The sequence below is a fragment of the Garra rufa genome, chromosome 8 (genome assembly GCF_049309525.1).
Source record: "Garra rufa chromosome 8, GarRuf1.0, whole genome shotgun sequence".
Lineage (NCBI taxonomy): Eukaryota > Metazoa > Chordata > Actinopteri > Cypriniformes > Cyprinidae > Garra > Garra rufa.
Genome location: NC_133368.1, coordinates 20,128,257 through 20,148,104, shown reverse-complemented (window position 1 = coordinate 20,148,104; position 19,848 = coordinate 20,128,257). Strand labels below are relative to the sequence as shown.

General features: G+C 40.6%; 1 protein-coding gene across 2 annotated transcripts; it reads left to right on the top strand.

The window, feature by feature from the left end:
* The first annotated feature begins 9,039 nt into the window (after positions 1-9,039).
* On the top strand, positions 9,040-19,453 carry ndufa4l2a (NDUFA4 mitochondrial complex associated like 2a). Of its 2 annotated transcripts, none has more exons than XM_073846278.1 (4): positions 9,040-9,115; positions 9,507-9,592; positions 10,119-10,179; positions 14,346-19,453. In XM_073846278.1, exons 1-4 carry the CDS (start codon positions 9,074-9,076, stop codon positions 14,397-14,399), a joined length of 243 nt encoding a protein of 80 aa, XP_073702379.1. In that variant the 5' UTR covers positions 9,040-9,073; the 3' UTR covers positions 14,400-19,453. The 2 variants fall into 2 exon arrangements, with proteins under 2 accessions (XP_073702379.1, XP_073702378.1); XM_073846277.1 differs by lacking the exon at positions 14,346-19,453 and adding an exon at positions 11,229-12,572.
* Positions 19,454-19,848: the final 395 nt, after the last annotated feature.

The window sequence follows — 19,848 nt, the reverse complement described above, 5'->3', positions numbered from 1 at the left end:
TAAAGATGGTGATGTTTCTTTATTGGCTGGCTTACGCTGCATCCTACCAGGTTGTTGCTTCTGCCTTCGACAACAGTTCACGGGGGGTTGTGCACAACCCGCTGTGTTGGAGGATGGATAAATCAAAAGTAGATATGATATGTGTCTGTGAATATTAAAGAGCAAAGAGACTGCTATATAAATAATCTCCTTGTTTCTGCATGTCTCTGATTGGCGCCGTTTTATCTATTATGTACTGAAGTACGCATACATCTCTAATGGTGTTTCCAGCATCTACATAAACATGAACATCACCAGAGCTGCTCTGAGAAAAAAACGTAAATAAACATTTCCTGGTTTTATTTGAGAAAATCCGTTGTCAAAAACACTCAAACTCAAAGGTCCGAACAACCAATCAAAATAAAAGTTTGATTTAACTTGAAATTATGATTATCGCATTGTACAATGGAATGTACTTTAAAAATGTAGAACAACAATAATATTTTGTATAATAATAAAATTATGTTTGTCCATGTTTAAAATTAGTATATCTTTGCTGTGCAAAAATAAAAGTAGTTTTATTTGATAACATTTTAAAACATGAAATAAAATTGTAACGTGTTACATAGCTATACATTAGGTGTATAACTTTATTTATTTTTTATTAGTTTTTAATTAATTCATTATTTCTCCCAGAAGGGAGACTTAAATACTTTCATTAAAATGGTTTCAAGTTTGTTGTAATAAAGGTTCCCTTTCGAAGGGAACTCTCACTGCGTCCTCTAGAGGGTGCTTTGGGGAACGCTGCAGCATGACTCGTGTCTGAAGAATACATAGAAAAACTACAGGAAATGGCCGGCGACAGCGTATGACGTCACCGCGGCGCGCACGTCGCTGCCGCTGCGTCACTACCGGGCGACCATAACATAAAAAGGCGCCCGTGCAACACAATACATCTTCGCTGTCTTCAGGTTCTCTTTGTCTAGGAGTCAGTGCTTAATTTGTAAATGAATAATTGCCGGATCCAAAACAGCAGTTAAAAAGGCGCTGTGACCGATTCTGACAATACAACTTCAGTTTTACCGGAACATTCAATTATGCCACGACTATAAGCGCATAGTTTAAGTTTCTGCATGGACTGCAGCCTAGGGCACAAACCCTGGGTCAAAAATAAGTCCGCAGGATGATGGAAAAGTTACATTAAAAATAAAATACAATCATAGTCTACATATGAGAGAGGTATACATTTAAAAAAAATATATATCTGACTTAAATTATTAACACATTTAAAACCAATGTAGGTACGGCGCTGCGCAAACAAGTTCACGAAAATGAAACCGAGAACCTACATGAGAGAACGCGCATCCTGTAACCGTGCTATAATAAAACACTTAACGGAATTATGTCCAACACTTTCTGTATGACCATAAATAGAGTATTTTATGTTTTAGCTATTCGATTGCGCCAGCGCCTCGTGCACACCACATATTTTAGCAATTCAAACTTGACATTGCAGACTGTACATTATCAAAATAAAATACAGTCAATTAAACATTTAATATATTACTCTGGTCAATTTAAAATGTCTATAGCCTAGTATAATCGGTCCACTCTGCTGTTATGCCAAGCGCATTTCTGCTTAAGTGTTTTTTTTTTTTTTCTATCGATATACGAACGTAAAGTACAAAGCCTAGTCTGCATTATTAATAATAGTTTATCATTGAAATACATTGCGAATATGGAAACACTTGGATTTGTGCCGAATACCAGAGGTAGGCTACGTGAGCCCAACGCCTGGTATTTTTAGTTTCGCTTTGTTTATATATTTTATTTTATTCTTTTTTTGTTCTGAATACCTTAAATGATTTGTTTTGGAGTCTGGCTAACTAACTATGTTTATAGTGTTTATAATGTTTATACATTATAATGTTTCATTTGATTTGGTATCCTATTATTTCTAATATTACACACACTCTCTCTCTCTAAACATTCCGCTGCTCACTAAATATGTTTTGCGAGTAGTGCACGTTTGGAGAGAGTGGGTTAAGCAGTAAGCACCAATCAATGAGAGCGATTTTGTACTTAAAAACATGAAGCTAAAACATGTTGAAGACCAACACGCATCCTCCAAATTCATCTACATAAACCTGCGCTTGCTCTGTCTTGTTTGCACGCACGCACTGTCACGATCTAATGTACTTGTTAATGCCGGATCTTTAAAAACAAATACCGGAACGCAAAAATCCAAAATCGGACATTTTCCGGAACAGGATCCGGTAGGATCCGGCTCAAATTAAGCACTGCTAGGAGTGCATGTATTCTCTCATCGGAGACCTGCGTGTGACGTGTGTGGTAATTTGATACCCGCACTTTCACACAACCCGAACTACTGTATGAGGGGATAAGGCAAGCAATATTAGCGCTTTAGAGAGTAGAATGCAATTGGTGCATTCATTGCTTGGTTTTAATGAGAGGCACGCCCTCATACCCACTTGCACGACTCTCAGCTACGTGAGTGTGGTAAATTTCAGCACGTTCAGCTCCCGAGGGAACTAATGGGCTTATGGCGAAAACGCATTCGCAAAGGAGGGAGGTGAGTTGCTCTGTTCCTCATTTTGCATGAGTGTGTTTGCCTCTCGCGGCATTAACAAACGCATTCGCGGCGTCGCCAGTGGCTCCTTGCTTGCCTTATTCCTGAGGGAATTTGGCGCCTGGGCGGAGTTATGTTTAGCTCCCGCGGGAGCCGAATATGTGCTGCGCGTCGCGATTGTAAAGTTAATTTACCGCAAAAAAAAAAAATGGGGGATTTCCTGAGACTAGTTCAGCCATGATTATGGCAGAACAGTCTTACTAACTGCAGCTGTCTGAGGCTAGCTGTGTGTTAATTCTTCCCCCTTTAGGGTCTGGAAGCTTTCGGTCAGTTTTTCACCTTGGTTGGTCCTTCCTACACACAGATACCTGAGGATGTCTGTGTGTTGGTTTTCTGAATGCTCCCCTTTGGGGGCTGTTTTCAAAAGGACTAACCAGAGGTCTTTCACTGATCTGTTAGTTTTCCAGGCTCATTGGCCTTTCTAGATTTATGTGGCTATGGACTAGGTAGATCATTGCCTTTAAGTCCTTCATTCCATGAAGGCCCAGGCCAGATTTTAACTCCTTAAACAGGGTTTGTTTAAGTTAGAGTTAAATGCAGGTCACTTTGGGTGAGTACGATCCATTTTTCTTTTTAACAAAAGAAAAAGGAACTGCATACTGTCTCAGGCCTGTGTATTGTGTTTTTGCTTCTCAGAGAAAAATGACAAGTCTACGGCGGATGCTCCCCCTCTGATCCTACGGATTATGGTTACGGCAGTGTTCGTCCTCTCCACACCACAGGCTGTGCGGTAAACCACCCTTACAGCATATGTTAGACATAGGACTTCTCTTATATGTCCACTTCAAGGTAAGCTTCCTAAGTTTCTTTCTTAGGATTGCCCTTGGCATGTTTAACGCTGTCCTTTGCAGGCCTGTTCTGAGAATCCCTCTAACCTGCTCCGGGGAATTTATGTCCCGTTGAGGCAGGAACATAAATCCACCTGGACGGGGGTCTGTCGATCCCCCTGTTAGCTTAAAAAAAAAAAAACGAAGGCAGGGTGAGTTCGACCGAGGTAGTACTCCCCTTTCCGCGGAAAGGGTTTATTCAGAGTACCGTTTCTCGCTAACAGAGCCAGGTTTTCCTCCCGGTTCATTTGGGTCAAGGGCCTGTCCTTCTTGTCCAGGCTGATTCTCACTCTTCAGGCCTCACGTACGAGCTGGGCTCTCCCCTTTCCGAGGAAAGGGTCCCCAATGAGCGCCCCCTCGCCAGGACGGGCGTTCCTCCCTGGCCTTCAGGGTTAGGAGTTTGTCCTCATGATTTACAAGATGTTATTCTGGATCTGTTTTTGTGTTGTGTTTATTCCTTAGGAAGGAATATTTATAATTCAACGAAGCACCCCTCCCTCCGGTCGTATGGTGGTGTTTGTCTTCCAACACTTCGATCCAGAAGGGACAGCCTACAGAACAGGTTTCCCCCCTTACAGTGGCTAAACGTGGGAGTTTTTCCCTTCACCTTGGTAAGCGTCTTAAAAATACATTTTAGGATTGCCCTAGCATGTTTAACTCTGTTGCAGATAGCCTGTGTACGAGAATCCCCTTCGTGTCCTCTCCTAAGTGAACTACAGGATTCCGTTGGACCCTGTTTAGGTAACCCAGAAGAAACTTCCTCTTTTAGCATCTGGTTTCCATGGAGACAGAGCTTCTCTAACCTGTTGAGATAAGAGTTCACTTGAATAGGAGTGCTGGCAGGCCACCCCCCTTTTTTACAATACGCCTGAGGGCGGGGGAAGTGCTCGCTGCAGTTTCGAACAACTAAAGGATGCTCCCTTTTCTGCAGAAAAAGGTTTAAATTGAGCACCACCTGGTGACCACTTTCCAATTTTGGGTTATGATTCCAGTTTACTTATGTGAACGCTCCCCTTTCTGCGGAAAGGGTTTTACTAAAAACCGAGCGCCACACTGTGACTCATCTCAAGCCACCTCATTCTAGCCTGAGGGCCGAATGAGAGCGATCCTCCCTGTGGATCAGGGTTAGGAATTTGTCCTCTACTATCTTCCACTATTACAGGATGGTCTCAGCTCCATGTTTATCTCTGTTGACAGATAGCTTGCGAGCTTCTGTCCGGAGTAGGGTGCAGCATGGCAATCCCCTCATCGTGAGGGTTATCCCCTTCTTCCGTCTCTTTAGACGGCATGGAGCTGGTAGTGAAACCCCCTGGGAAAACACTCTCCTTAAATCCGATTATTTCGGTAGGTGTCCCACGCTACGCCTGGGCATCTTTCATAAAATCCACAAGAGTGGTAAGTGCACATACACCTGGGGCACTTCTATAAAATCCACATGTGTGGTAAGTTCCCACCAAGTCTTGGGTTCTTCCTTAAACCCTTTATGGTATGGGTCACGCGTCTCGCCTCGTTCCCATTTATTGGAGTTGGCCTAAAACCCCGGTCCCCTGGGTTCAACTCTTTAGATATCACTGTTGGTGTCTACCGACCATCCACTATCAGGGCGTGCCACTACTAGTGGCCCATTGAACGGACCCAGGACAGGTTTGCTGCCCTCACATGGGAGCCAGTTCCTGAGGGAACTAGGCCCTATGTTGCAGTAGTTCCTTGTTCTGACAAGTCTAAGTTTCCATTGAAACTTAGCCGTTTCCCTCAGAAGGAATTACTCTAATTCCAAGCCTAGAGCTGTGCCCTGGGTTCTAACCCAGTCCAGGTAAGTGGGTAACAGTTCAGGCCTCTGGCCATGGGGGATAACATTTTGACAGCCGTCACCACGTCCTAGTAGGGGCAATTCCTCTCAGAATTGTTGCTTAGTGCTCGCTGGCATAGCATGCACTCCCCTCAGCATGGCAGCATGGGTATATCTGTTCCCCAAAGCACCCTCTAGACTAGAGGATGCAGTGAGAGTTCCCTTCAAAAGGGAACGTCTCAAGGTTAGATTAGATTAGATTCAACTTTATTGTCATTACACATGTACAAGTACAAGGCAACGAAATGCAGTTTAGGTCTAACCAGGAGTGCAATAAGCAGTGGAGTGGAGTCCCTATGATGCGTTGGGCAGTTTTCACCACCCGCTGCAGTGCCTTACGCTCCGCAACAGAGCAGCTTCCGTACCAGACTGTAAACACAGTTCGTAAGGATGCTTTCTATCGTGCAGCGATAGAAGTTCACCAGGATAGCTGAGGACAGCTGGTTCTTCTTAAGTGTTCTCAAGAAGAACAGGCGCTGGTGAGCCTTCTTGACCAGGCTGGAGGTGTTGGTGGTCCAGGATAGGTCCTCCGAAATGTGGGTCCCCAGGAACTTAAAAGATGAAACAGACTCAACAGCCATCCCATTGATGTGGATGGGTTCGTGTGAACCTCTTCTTCCCTTCCTGAAGTCCACAATGAGCTCCTTGGTTTTGGTGGTATTAAGGAGCAGATTATTGTCTGTGCACCACGTGGCCAGGTGCTGAATCTCCTCCCTGTAGGCAGTCTCATCATTGTTGCTGATGAGACCGATCACTGTAGTGTCGTCTGCAAACTTGATGATGGTGTTAGATCCATACACAGGCCTGCAGTCGTAGGTGAAGAGGGAGTAGAGGAAGGGGCTCAGCACACAGCCCTGTGGTACACCAGTGTTGAGCGTGAGAGTAGTGGAGGAGATGTGGCCTGACCTAACATGCTGAGGTCTATTGGTCAGAAAGTCCATAATCCAGTTACACAGTGAAATGTTAATGTCCAGGTCTCTAAATTTAGTGATTAACTTAGAGGGTCTGACAGTGTTGAATGCTGAGCTGAAATCAACAAACAGCATTCGTGCATAAGTGTTTGTATTGTCCAGGTGTGTGAGTACAGAGTGCAGCGCTATGGAGACTGCATCATCTGTGCTCCTATTGCCATGTTAGGCAAACTGGTGTGGGTCCAGTGTGGATTGGAGGGAGCCCTTGAGGTGTGAGAGAACCAGCCGCTCGAAGCACTTCATAATGATGGGTGTGAGTGCTACAGGGCGGTAGTCGTTCAGGCATGTTGGGTTGGAGTGTTTTGGCACTGGCACAATGGAGGTGGATTTAAAACATGTGGGAACAATTGCTTGGGCAAGGGACATGTTAAAAATGTCTGTGAATACCCCAGCGAGCTGCTCTGCACATGCCCTCAGTACGCGGCCAGGAATACTGTCTGGTCCAGCAGCCTTGCGCGCGTTGATCCGGCTCAGTGCGGTGTGTTAATCAGAGGAGGTTAGTGTGATGGGTGAGTGGTCGGTTGAGGGAACGATCTTGGTGGCAGTGTCTGTATTGTCTCTCTCAAAGCGAGCATAAAAGTCATTAAGCTCATCCAGGAAGAAGACGTTAGTGGCTGTGGGGGTGGAGTGGCTGGGTCTGTAATCGCTGATGGCCTGAATGCCCTGCCACATGCGTCGAGGGTCAGAGTTAGAAAAGTGCTCCTCTAGCTTAAGTTCGTAGCAGTGCTTGGCCTTTTTGATGCCCCTCTTCAGATTAGCCCTGGAAGTGCTGTAGGCCTGTGCATCACCTGATCTGAAGGCAGTGTTGCGTGCTTTCAGCAGGAGACGCACCTCCTTGTTCATCCATGGTTTCTGATTTGGGTATGTGGTGATCTGTTTCTGGGTTGTAACACTGTCTATGGTAGTATTAATGTAATCCAAAACAGAGGAAGTGTATCTGTCAATGTCCGTATGAGAGCCACAGGTGGCCTGAGAAGCAAACATACTCCAGTCTGTGTGTAGAAACCTGTCCTGGAGTGTGAAGTCTGCCCCCGCTGGCCACACTTTGATGGTCTTCACTGATGGCTTCACACGGTTGATGAGGGGGGAATATTTGGGGGTGAGGAACAAAGAAAGGTGGTCTGATTGTCCCAAGTGGGGGAGGGGGGTCGCAGTATAGGCTTCAGCCATGTTTGTGTATACATGGTCTAAAGTTTTGTTTCCTCTGGTGTAACAGAAAATGTTTTGGTGAAATTTGGGGAGTACTGTATTTAAGTTTGAGTGATTAAAATCCCCCGCAACAATAAATGCAGCTTCCGGGTGAGCCGTTTGTTGTTTGCTGATGGCCGCATGAAGTTCGTTCATAGCAAGCTTGGCATCAGCATCGGGAGGAATGTAAGCAGCTGTTATTATGGTGGAGGTGAATTTCCGCGGCAGATAAAACGGTCTACACTTAACTATGAGAAACTCTAGGTTAGCTGAGCAATGTCTCCCAATAATAACAGAGTTCGTGCACCAAGCTTTGTTAACATAAATGCACAATCCTCCACCTCTGGTCTTACCAGAGTCATCTGCCGTTCTGTCTGCCCGGAATGTGTGAAGCTCAGCTAGAGCAATAGCACTGTCCGATACATCGCTGTTTAGCCATGTTTCAGTGAAGATCATGACATTACAGTTCCAAAGATTCTTGCTGTGTTTGATGCGGAGTCGAATCTCGTCCATTTTGTTCACCAGCGACCGTACATTAGCGAGGAAAATACTGGGTAAAGAGAGCCGGTGTGGTGTTAGCTTTAGCTTAGCTCTTAGTCCTCCGTGCTTTCCCCGTCTTTGTTTACGGTCGCGTCGTCGCCTACGAGCACTTCCGCCCGGCCGGGTAGAGTGCGCAGCTGCTGGTGTTCTGATGATCTCAGGGATGAGTTGAAGATTGCTGATAAAACTGTCGGGAATGTACAAACCGATATCCAAAAGCTCCTGTCGGGTGTACGATGTAAAGGCACTACTGTTCGGTACGAACAGACCCGAGATGAGCAGGTAAAATACTGCAAATTTGCAGAAACTGGAGAGACACTGAGCCTCGCGATGTGTACACGCCGCCATCTTGGTCTATTAGTTACGTATGTAACCTCAGTTCCCTGAGAATAGGGAACGAGACACTGCGTCCTCTAAACTTTTCACCATGCCTCGGACGATAAGCTTCAGACATTAAAGATGTATTGTGTGTTGCACGGGCGCCTCTTTATGTTATGGTCGCCCGGTAGTGATGCAGCGGCAGCGACGTGCGCGCCGCGGTGACGTCATACGCTGTCGCCGGCCATTTCATGTAGTTTTTCTATGTATTCTTCAGACACGAGTCACGCTGCAGCGTTCCCCAAAGCGCCCTCTAGAGGACGCAGTGTCTCGTTCCCTATTCTCAGGGAACTGAGGTTACATACGTAACCGAGACGATTTGTTCTCTCAAAAAACTTGTTCTTTTAAGGGTCATTGTTACTGATAAGAATTATTGCTTAATATGCAGTAAAACCACAACGTGAAAATCGTACATTGTTACAACCCTAATTCATACTAAGTAGAACATACGTTAGTGTGCAAAGTAATTACTAATTTAAAAAAAAAAAATTCTCATTTCTCATTTCTATAAGAAAAGCATATATAAGCTTTCTCATTTCTCTATAATATAACCCCCTCTCGTTTTCTCTCTCTCACTCCTTCCTTGAGCAACCTACTGTCCATCCTCCACCCACAACCCCCCCCCCCCCCTTTCATAGCAGCTGTAACACACACAGACACACACAGTTCTGCTCTAAAATCTCCAGTAAAGATGCTGCGGAAAGTCCGAGATCAGGTCAAGAAACACCCAGGAGTGAGTATTTTGAACCTGTTTTCTAAAAGGAATTATTAGATATTAGCTCATTCAATTAGGCAGCTAGAAATATATGTATAATGTCATTTTTATTTATTTAACTTCTGAGTAGATGCTACTGAGTAACAGTGTAGTATTAATATATAAATATGCTCATCTACTGTGGACAGTCTTCAAACATTTAAAACATGAAAATAAAAGAAAAGTGAAAACTTGAAAATAGAACAACTGGATCTGTCACACTAGTAATCTTATTCTGGAGAAAAAAAGAAGACGGCAAAAAAATCAGCTTTCAAATATTCTAATCAAATGTCTAATATGACTATACAAAGAACCTTTTATTTTATAGCACTTTCTAAGAACAATTTATACATCATATATTCTTTCACAGCTCATCCCACAGTTTTTCTTCATCTGTCTGGGCATGGGTGGAGCATTCCTTTATTTGTTTCGTCTTGCCAGAGGACCTCATGTCACGTAAGGAAATTATTACATTACATTAAACAAAATACATTAATGGGTAAAGCATATTAAGAGTGACTTCAGACATGGGACCATTTTTTATTTATTTATTTTTTTGATAGTTTACTTAGTTCTATTTCCATAAACACCATAATAATTTGAATTAATGCATGTCATTTGCAAAATGATGTATTTTGTAAAGATTTGCAATATTTTTTTTCCATCTGACTGACTTCCAATTCAATAAATTGAGCTGAACATCAGTTCAAAGCCACCCCATAGAATTTATTCATTCATCCATTCATTTTTTATATTAATTATTTAATGCACTATATTTTTGTATCTGTCAGTCTTGACTAATATTGAGTGATGGCAAGAAAAAAAAAAACATTTAGTAAGAAAATGGTATCAGGAGAAAAACAAAAATTAATTAGACTGAACATTGAACAGTTTAATTATATTTTGTTAGTTAGTACTAATGTAATAGTGGTTTAGTTTTATTTTATGGTTTTATTTTTTTATTTTTATGGACTCTTGACAGCTGGAACAAAAGCAACAACCCAGAACCTTGGAATAAGCTCAGTCCAAGCTACCAGTACAAGGTACATACGCTCACTGTTCACATTGTATCAGCAGTGTTAAGTGTTTGTTTTATATTATTTTTAATTATAATTTTTGTTGTTGTTTTATAGTTTGATGCCAAGGTACTATAACACAAAATATAGTTTTATACAAGTATATCAATTAAAACAAAGAAACGTTAATTACTGTAAAAAAAAGGGGGGGGGGGGGGGGAGGGGGGCATGCTTGTTATAAACAACAATCTCAGTTATAGTTTGTCTAGTTCAAATGTATTACTACTAATACTAGTTTAGAATCAATTCTGCATTTATATTTAAAAAGAGCATATTTTTTGCATTGAAATCACATGAAAACCCCAAATAGGGACGACAGTAATCATCACCACCTTTCCCCCCTCTAGCAACTTCCCTGTAGCTAACTTATTATTCGCAAACATTTATTTATTGTTCTCGTTTATTGTTGATAGACATGTGAGAATTGTTCATAGGTGTGCTCCTCAAGAAATGAATAAAATAGACTAACAACTGATTTCAAAAGAATTTATTCTGGTTTATATAAATGTTTTTCTGCAAGTTTAAGAATTTCACCATGTTTCACCACTCAACCAAGTGGCTTCATCAGTGTAGAACAGGATGTTTTGGTATTTCCTGTGGATCTTAATTCCCTGATGGTCTGAATTGCAGCACATGAGCTAAGCTGACTTGCCCAGTAGATTGTGAGTCTCACTATTTCAGCACAATTGAGAATGAAAACAAAGTGCTTTTCAATAAGTACTCCTAGCATTAATACATTGATTTGTTGGCTGGATATATTGACAGCTGTTTATTTGCATGCATGCAACAATGTGACATTCTCATTGGTTGACATGATGGAGCAGCAATGTAAAGATGTTGCAGGAATCCTTGACAGTCTACATCTTTTCTTGTGATGTGAAGCAGAGCATTAAGAGCGGAGCTTCATACTATGTCAAATATTTACCGAATAAAAGAAAGTTTCCAATATAAAATTACTGCCTGTCTCCATCTGCCATACAATAAATGTTGCGTGTTTTCTTTCCCCCCTTCTTTAGTTCGTAGCCATTAACACAGACTACAAAAACCTGAAGAAGGAAGGACCAGACTTCTGAACATATTACAGTTATTGCCTCAACTTTAATCAGGAAGACGCTGAGATGTCCTTGCACCTCACTAGTATGAATACACATATAAATAATAATAGTAATAATAATAATAATAATAATAATAATAACAATAGCAATAACAATAATGGAAAACTTTATTTTTTCCCTAAATTTTTTCTTTGTTACAAAATGTTGTTTGTCTTTTTTTTTTTTTTTTTACAATTTGTTTTGTTCACTGTTATAAGATCTTCTATATATTCACAAAACAGGCTGATAGACTTACACATTAGCATTAGATAAAGAACTGAATAAAGGATAAGACTAGTGTTAGATTTATTTATGTGCATTAGACGTTAAGCTTCATAGAAATCCACAAAAATTGCAGAGATAACATGACTTCCCTTTAGTGAGCATGAGAAAGGTTAAAAGGAAGACAAGTAGATGTTTGTCTTTCTGTAAACTGAACCTGAAGAGCAGAGACTCATGGGAAGGAGAATGAGCTCCCTTAGGCCTGCCCTTGAAGTCTGTGATTATTTGGAAAGCAGCCATCTGTTCCGACTGACACACAGAGAACAACACATATAGACATGTTTATCTTTCCCTACACTCACAATCTTTCTCTCTGCACTTATTACTGTATCCAACACACTGTCATTCAACTATTATCATTCAACTTCATTTCAAGGTCTTCTGTCCATATTTTTTTTTTTTTTTTTTTTGAACTGGTAAGCCATACAAACAAAAACAGCAAATAGGCAGACGTTTGACTTGGTGTTTACTCTTCAGACCCAAGAGATTTTCAAAAAATATATATAAAGATGCATGTCTTTTATGCAAGCATTTTATAGCTACCAACCAAAAACCTAAAAATTTAGAATAAATAAAACGCACAATAAATTCTCTTTAGTTCATCCTCCTTAGACTGACTCAATATAGTACTGTGAAGATAATACACTTCAAAACCTCAGAATGGACACAGATCATTTTTTTTAAACAGCTTAATTCTGTTACTGTTTTGTTGTGCTAAAATTCTTGAGGGGGATAAATGACAGAACTTTACACAATATGAATCACCAGCAAGGGGCTGCAGGGTAAAGCAGATTTTTTTGTGCCTTTTTTGTGCCATTTTAGTTCATGATTTAAAATATTGAATGAAACTAATAAAACACATTTATTTGTTAATTTAGTTACAATTTAATCATTGACTTTTTGCATATTGTTGTAAGATAAATATATATGTATACCTATACGGCTGTGTTTTTTGTGAGATGAATAAAGAATGACGAAAAATTCTGAAAATATGTACAGTGTTTGTGTGTGTGTGTGTGTGTGTGTGTGTGTGTGTGTGTGTGTGTGTGTGTGTACACATATATATTCTATGTTAGTAACACTTTAATAAGTGTGTGTAACACTTAAATCCAAAGTATTAAAGAATTAAAGGTCCCATATTGTGCACATTTCTGGAGGTTTATTTTAGTTGTTGATGTCCTTAAGAATATATATCTGCGGTATAAGTGTCAAAATCCATCTCAATATATTTTTACAGCTCCTTCTTTAGGAGCTCTGTCAAGAACAGGGTTGCGTTTCCCAAAAGCATCGTAAGCTTAAGTTGTTCGTAGCTCCATTGGTTTCAATGGGTCTACGATGTACTTAAGCTTACGATGCTTTTGGGAAACACAGCCCAGGTCGATTTTGGCCCATCTAATTAATATTCATGAGCCTCTCTTCTGATTGGCCTGTTGTTTTCTGAGTGACGCACATCCAAGCCAACTACAAGTAACTATGGTCATGTATGCTGTAGCCTAGCCTGCTGATACTCAACAGGATATTTCAGAATGATCATTAATATTTTTTTCTTTTTCAAACACTGAATACAGTAAGCTACGTAACTGTTGCTTTAGTAAAGCCCCTTTCACAATGCGTGCTGATTCCGGAAAATTACGGGAACAAGCGCTGTGTGAACAAAAGCCAGAACCAAATGCCATTAAGGCAGTGTTGTAGTGATGATGCACTTTACCCTGCGACGAAAGAATATGTGCAAACTGGAATGAAGCAGCGATCAGGCAGCCCCTCACTATCAGCGCTGAAAATCAGGTTAGTTTCAGTTTAGTGAAATGTGTGAAATATGTCACGTCTTTACGGGTTGTGTGTAAAGCACGCACAGATTCCGGAAAACAACTGTGAATGTACCTAATTAAGCAATTCCGGAACAAATCGTGGGACACATTATCTGTGTATTTTGCAGAATGGCTGTGTGAAAGAGGCTGAAGTTGATGTGCCACTGGTCTCTTATATTAACGTTGTTCGGAAGCCTGTGTAATGATGTAGCTTGACATCTATCAACTGAACAGGGTTTTCTCCACTTGTTTCCGTGTTGTTGTTGCTTAGCAATGGCATGGACGCAAAGTTGTAGAGGTTTCACAAAAGGAGGGTGGGACGGTGGTTGCTGCTCAGGGTGGTGACTGAAGGCGGTGACTGAGTAGATCAGACGTCATATTTTTACGGAAGTTACAGGGGCTCGTGAAAAAGAACGGCTACTTTACTCAGGCTGTGTGCAGTTTGCCGTGGACTGACTGTTTTGAAACTTATATGGTAGTTACATATGGTAGTTTGTGATGCACCCTTGATTGATGCATCCTGCTCCTGCTCCTGTCCTGTGGGTGCGCTGTTTCGCTGTTTCCCTGCTTCCTGTTTGCCTTGCCTTGCTGCAGAGTGGTCTGTGTTTGTTGCTCCCTGTAGCTTCGGTTTTCTGTTGGATTCTCTATCTTATTGTTAATTCTGCCGTTTTAAATTGATAGATATAGCTTAACTTGATTTCTGATCTTATCCATCAAACTAATCTGACTAATTTGATCGTTCGCCTTATTCTATAATCACGAGTGCAGCACGTTAGCATTCCATTAGCCAGTAAACTTTCCACTCGCACTCCATTCACGCTTTTAACTCTTGTTTACTATCTTTAGCATTGCGTTAGCCGGTTAGCTTGTCATCTGCGTTCCATTCACGTTTTTTTCTCTCGTGTTTAATATTGTTAGTACTCCTTTAGCCGTTTTTTTTTTTTTTCAGGAATTCGACAACAACAGTGGTAAGTTGGAATCTTTCCACAATCACGGTGAGTAATGGCTTCTTCTCCTACAATTGTAGTCTGCACTGCTTTCCACATGTATAGCTTATCTATCTCTGTCAGCAGTGAGCCTTATACATGTGAGAATTGCAGGAATATAGTCAGGCTGACAGAGAAGATTTCAGAACTAGAATCACACATCCAAACTTTAATAGAGGATAGTAAGAGTGTGAGGGCCTTAGATACGGTTTTGGATGCGACTAGCTCAGAAAGCCCTGTACATTGTTCGGTTCCGGTAACAACGCCCGTGCAGCAGGGCAACTGGGTGACTGTGAGATGGCATAGTCGCGGGTCAAAACACCGCTCTTCCGTTCCGATCAGAACATCAAACAGGTTCTCCCCACTCAGTGAAGCACCCACTGAGAAACCTGATGAAAGTGCTGTAGTAATTGGCGATTCTATTGTACGGAACGTGAAAATAGAGACTCCAGCCACCATCTTGGCAAATTTAAAAGTGCTGGCTAATGCTAAACGTAAATTCAGTAAGATTGTTATTCACGTCGGCACTAATGATGTTCGACTTCGCCAGTCGGAGATCACTAAAAATAATGTTAAAGAGGTGTGTGAACTTGCAAGTACGATGTCAGACACTGTAATATGCTCTGGTCCCCTCCCTGCTTACCGTGGTGACGAGATACACAGTAGATTATCATCATTAAACGGCTGGATGTCAAAGTGGTGCCCGCGAAATAACATAGGTTTCATAGACAATTGGACGAGTTTCTGGGGCAGACCTGACCTGTTGAAAAGAGATGATCTTCATCCATCCGGATGTGGAGCATCTCTCCTATCTAGAAATATGGTACATAGTCTTAGCGTTTGCACTTGACTAACTGGGGCCCAGGTCAGGAAGCAGACAGACTGGCTAAACCGACCGTCTGCTAGCCGCCTCACGTCACAGAAATCAGTTAATTCTCAGCACATAGAGACCCTTTCACCTAGATATCACACTATAGAGACTGTGTCTATTCCCCGAGCAAGAAAATACAAAAAACGCCTGAATCAAATCAAGACTAACAATTTAATTGATGTTCAACAAATAAAAATATATATAATACAGAGAAACAATTGATAAAGCTTGGCTTATTGAATATTAGGTCCCTTTCTACGAAAGCACTTTTTGTAAATGATATGATCTCTGATCATAAGCTAGATGTGCTCTGTTTGACAGAAACCTGGCTAAAACCAGACGATTACATTATTTTAAACGAGTCCACCCCCCAAGATTACTGTTATAAACATGAACCGCGTCTAAAAGGTAAAGGGGGAGGTGTTTCTACTATTTATAGCAATATTTTCAATGTCTCTCAGAGAAAGGGCTTCAAATATAACTCGTTTGAAGTAATGGTGCTTCATATAGCATTATCCAGAGAAACAAGTGCTAATGATAAATCCGCCGTGACGTTTGTACTAGCTACTGTTTATAGGCCACCAGGGCACCATACAGACTTTATTAAAGAATTTGCTGATTTTCTATCCGAGTTAGTGTTGGCTGCAGATAAAGTCTTAATAGTCTTAATGTTGATAATGAAAAAGATGCATTAGGAACAGCATTTATAGATATTTTGAACTCTATTGGGGTTAGACAACATGTGTCAGGTCCTACTCATTGCCGAAATCATACTCTAGATTTAATACTGTCACATGGAATTGATGTTAATGGTGTTGAAATTCTGCAGCAAAGCAATGATATCTCAGATCATTATCTAGTCTCTTGTATACTCCAGATAGCTAAAACTGTAAATTCAACTCCTTGCTACGGTAGAACCATCACTTCTACTACAAAAGACTGCTTTGTAAGTAATCTTCCTGACTTATCTGAATTCCTCAGCATTTCCAATAGCTCAGAAAAACTTGATGATGTAATAGAAACTATGGAATCTCTCTTTTCTAGCACTTTAGATACAGTTGCTCCAGTGAGCTTAAAAAAGATTAAGAAAAACAGTGTAACACCGTGGTATAACAATCACACTCGCGCCCTAAAGAGAAAAGCACGAAAAATGGAACGCAGGTGGAGGAAAACAAAACTAGAGGTTTTTCGTACTGCTTGGCGTGAAAGCAACTTATCTTATAGAAAAGCATTAAAAACTGCCAGATCGGATTACTTTTCGTCTCTCTTAGAAGAAAACAAACATAACCCTAGGTATTTGTTCAATACTGTGGTTAAATTAACGAAAAATATAGCAGAAACAGGTGCAGACATTTCCCAACAGCACAGCAGTAATGACTTTATGAAGTACTTTACCTCCAAGATAGACACTATTAGAGATAAAATTGTAACCATACAGCCGCCCGCTACAGTATCGCATCAGATAATGCGTTGTAGATCTCCTGAGGAACAATTCCACTCATTCTCTATTATAGGAGAGGAAGAATTGTATAAAATTGTTAAATCATCTAAACCTACAACATGCATGTTAGACCCTATTCCATCTAAGCTACTAAAGGAGGTACTTCCAGAAGTCATAGATCCTCTTCTGAATATTATTAATTCGTCACTATCATTAGGATATGTCCCTAAAACCTTCAAACTGGCTGTTATTAAGCCACTCATTAAAAAACCACAACTTGACCCCACTGAATTAATTAACTACAGACCAATTTCGAATCTCCCTTTTCTGTCAAAGATACTAGAAAAGGTAGTATCCTCACAATTATGCTCCTTCTTAGAGAAAAATGGTATCTGTTAGGATTTCCAGTCAGGTTTTAGACCATATCATAGTACTGAGACTGCTCTTATTAGAGTTACAAATGACCTGCTCTTGTCAACCGATCGTGGTAGCATCTCCCTATTAGTGCTACTGGATCTTAGTGCTGCGTTTGATACTATTCACCACAACATTCTTTTAAATAGACTTGAAAATTATGTAGGCATTAATGGTAGTGCACTGGCTTGGTTCGAATCGTACTTATCAGACCGTCATCAGTTTGTGGCAATAAATGAAGAGGTATCATTTAAATCGCAAGTGCAGTATGGAGTACCTCAAGGCTCAGTACTAGGGCCATTACTTTTTACGCTTTACATGTTACCCTTGGGAGATATCATCAGGAAACATGGTGTTAGCTTTCATTGTTACGCTGATGATACTCAGCTCTATATTTCTTCGCAGCCCGGCAAAACATATCAATTCGAAAAACTAACAGAATGCATAGCTGATATTAAAAACTGGATGGTGAATAACTTCTTACTGTTAAATCCTGAAAAAACAGAGGTGTTAATTATTGGACCTAAAACCTCTACAAGTATAACCTAAAACACAGTCTAATACTAGATGGCTGCTCTGTAAATTCGTCGTCATCAGTTAGGACCCTAGGCGTCCTATTCGATAGCAATCTCTCCTTTGAAAGCCACATTTCTAGCATTTGCAAAACCACATTTTTCCATCTTAAAAATATATCGAAATTACGACCTATGCTATCAATGTCAAATGCTGAAACATTAATTCATGCGTTCATGACCTCAAGGGTAGATTATTGTAATGCTTTATTGGGTGGTTGTTCTGCACGCTTAATAAATAAACTCCAGCTGGTCCAAAATGCAGCAGCTAGAGTTCTTACTAGAACTAGAAAGTATGACCATATTAGCCCGGTTCTGTCAGCACTGCATTGGCTCCCTATAAAACATCGTATAGATTTTAAAATCTTGTTAATTACTTATAAAGCCCTCAATGGTTTAGCTCCTTAGTACTTGAGCGAGCTCCTATCGTATTATAGTCCCTCACGTCCGCTGCGTTCTCAAAATTCTGGCAATTTGATAATACCTAGAATATCAAAATCAACTGCCGGCGGCAGATCATTTTCTTATCTAGCGCCTAAACTCTGGAACAATCTACCTAACACTGTTCGGGAGGCAGACACACTCTGTCAGTTTAAATCTAGATTAAAGACACATCTCTTTAACCTGGCTTACACATAAAACATTAACACATTCCTATAATTCAAATCCGTTAAAGGATTGTTAGGCTGCATTAATTAGGTCAGCCGGAACCGAAAACACCTCCCATAACATCTGATGCACTCGTTGCATCGTAAAAAGAATGGCATCTACGCTAATATTAGTCTGTTTCATTCTTATTCCGAGGTCACCGTAGCCATCAGACCCAGCCTGTATCCGGATCAGATGGTCACTGCAGTCCCCCGGATCCAGTCCGCACCAGCTTAGATCATGGATCACCACCTGGAGATGACTTCAATGGATGTCAACCAGATGAGCTCCAGAGACCGATCATCAATGAAGACAACCTAGACCGCCATCGGTGCTACACCACAGGAACCTGATGAGTTCTCTACAATCAGACATTGGTACAAACTGCTGGTTTCGTCTGGCCAGAGGAGAACTGGTCCCCCGACTGAGCCTGGTTTCTCCCAAGGTTTTTTTCTCCATTTCTGTCACCTGTGGAGTTTTGGTTCCTTGCCGCTGTCGCCTCTGGCTTGCTTAGTTGGGGACATTTTCCAGTGATATCGTATACTATTTGAACTGAACTGGATGATGATATCACTGAATTCATTGATGAACTGCCTTTAACTGAAAATTGATTATTTACAATAATGCGTTACTTACACACTATTGTTCTGTTTAAATACTGTGCAGATGCTTTGACACAATCTGTATTGTTACATGCGCTATATAAATAAAGGTGACTTGACTTGACTTGACATAACCCCTAGACCTCAGTTATCATGAAAAAAGCCAGGAAATTTCGATTTTGACAATATGGGACCTTTAAAGGTTTAATACTTAAGTATAAAATAATTAAATCTATGATATTTATAAAGATACATGTTACCATTTTCTTAAGTAATACAAATGTAAATTATTACTTAAGTTTCATTAAATAGCAAAATTGTAATGTGTTAGAGTGGTATATTTCCTATAAAATAAATTGAATGTGTTATTGTTTTCATTACAAATAAAAAGATTAATAAATACAGTTTCTTCTGCTCCTAGAATATTAAGTTCTATAGATTAAGTTGGCAGGAAGGCCCTGATTAAACAAGACCCATTCATTCAACAAGTTACCCATTCATTCCTGTGAGAAAAACAGCAAGACATATCTGACATATCTAATTCTTTTAATGGCAAACGCATGCTGATCAGCAGTCATGTAATATTATGGCCTTCAAATAAATTTTCAAAATTCAGAATTTAGGTTTACATTTTCCCAGAGGGGTAACTTGTTTTGATAGAGCTCGTTCAAAAGGCTTCTTGAACTTTCTTTATGTGACCAATCAACATTGGCAATGTTACCATCTAGTGCATCATGTGTGGTCGTAGCTGATGCAAGTAATTTAAAGTATTTACTGTGACATGCGTTAATGTTTTATCAAGTTGTTTCACAACTAATGTCTCACTGTTTACCATCATAAACATGTGCCTCAGTCATGTCTAGTGTAGTAATAGTGCCATCTTGTGGGCCGTCATAAAATGACCCCACTAATTATTTG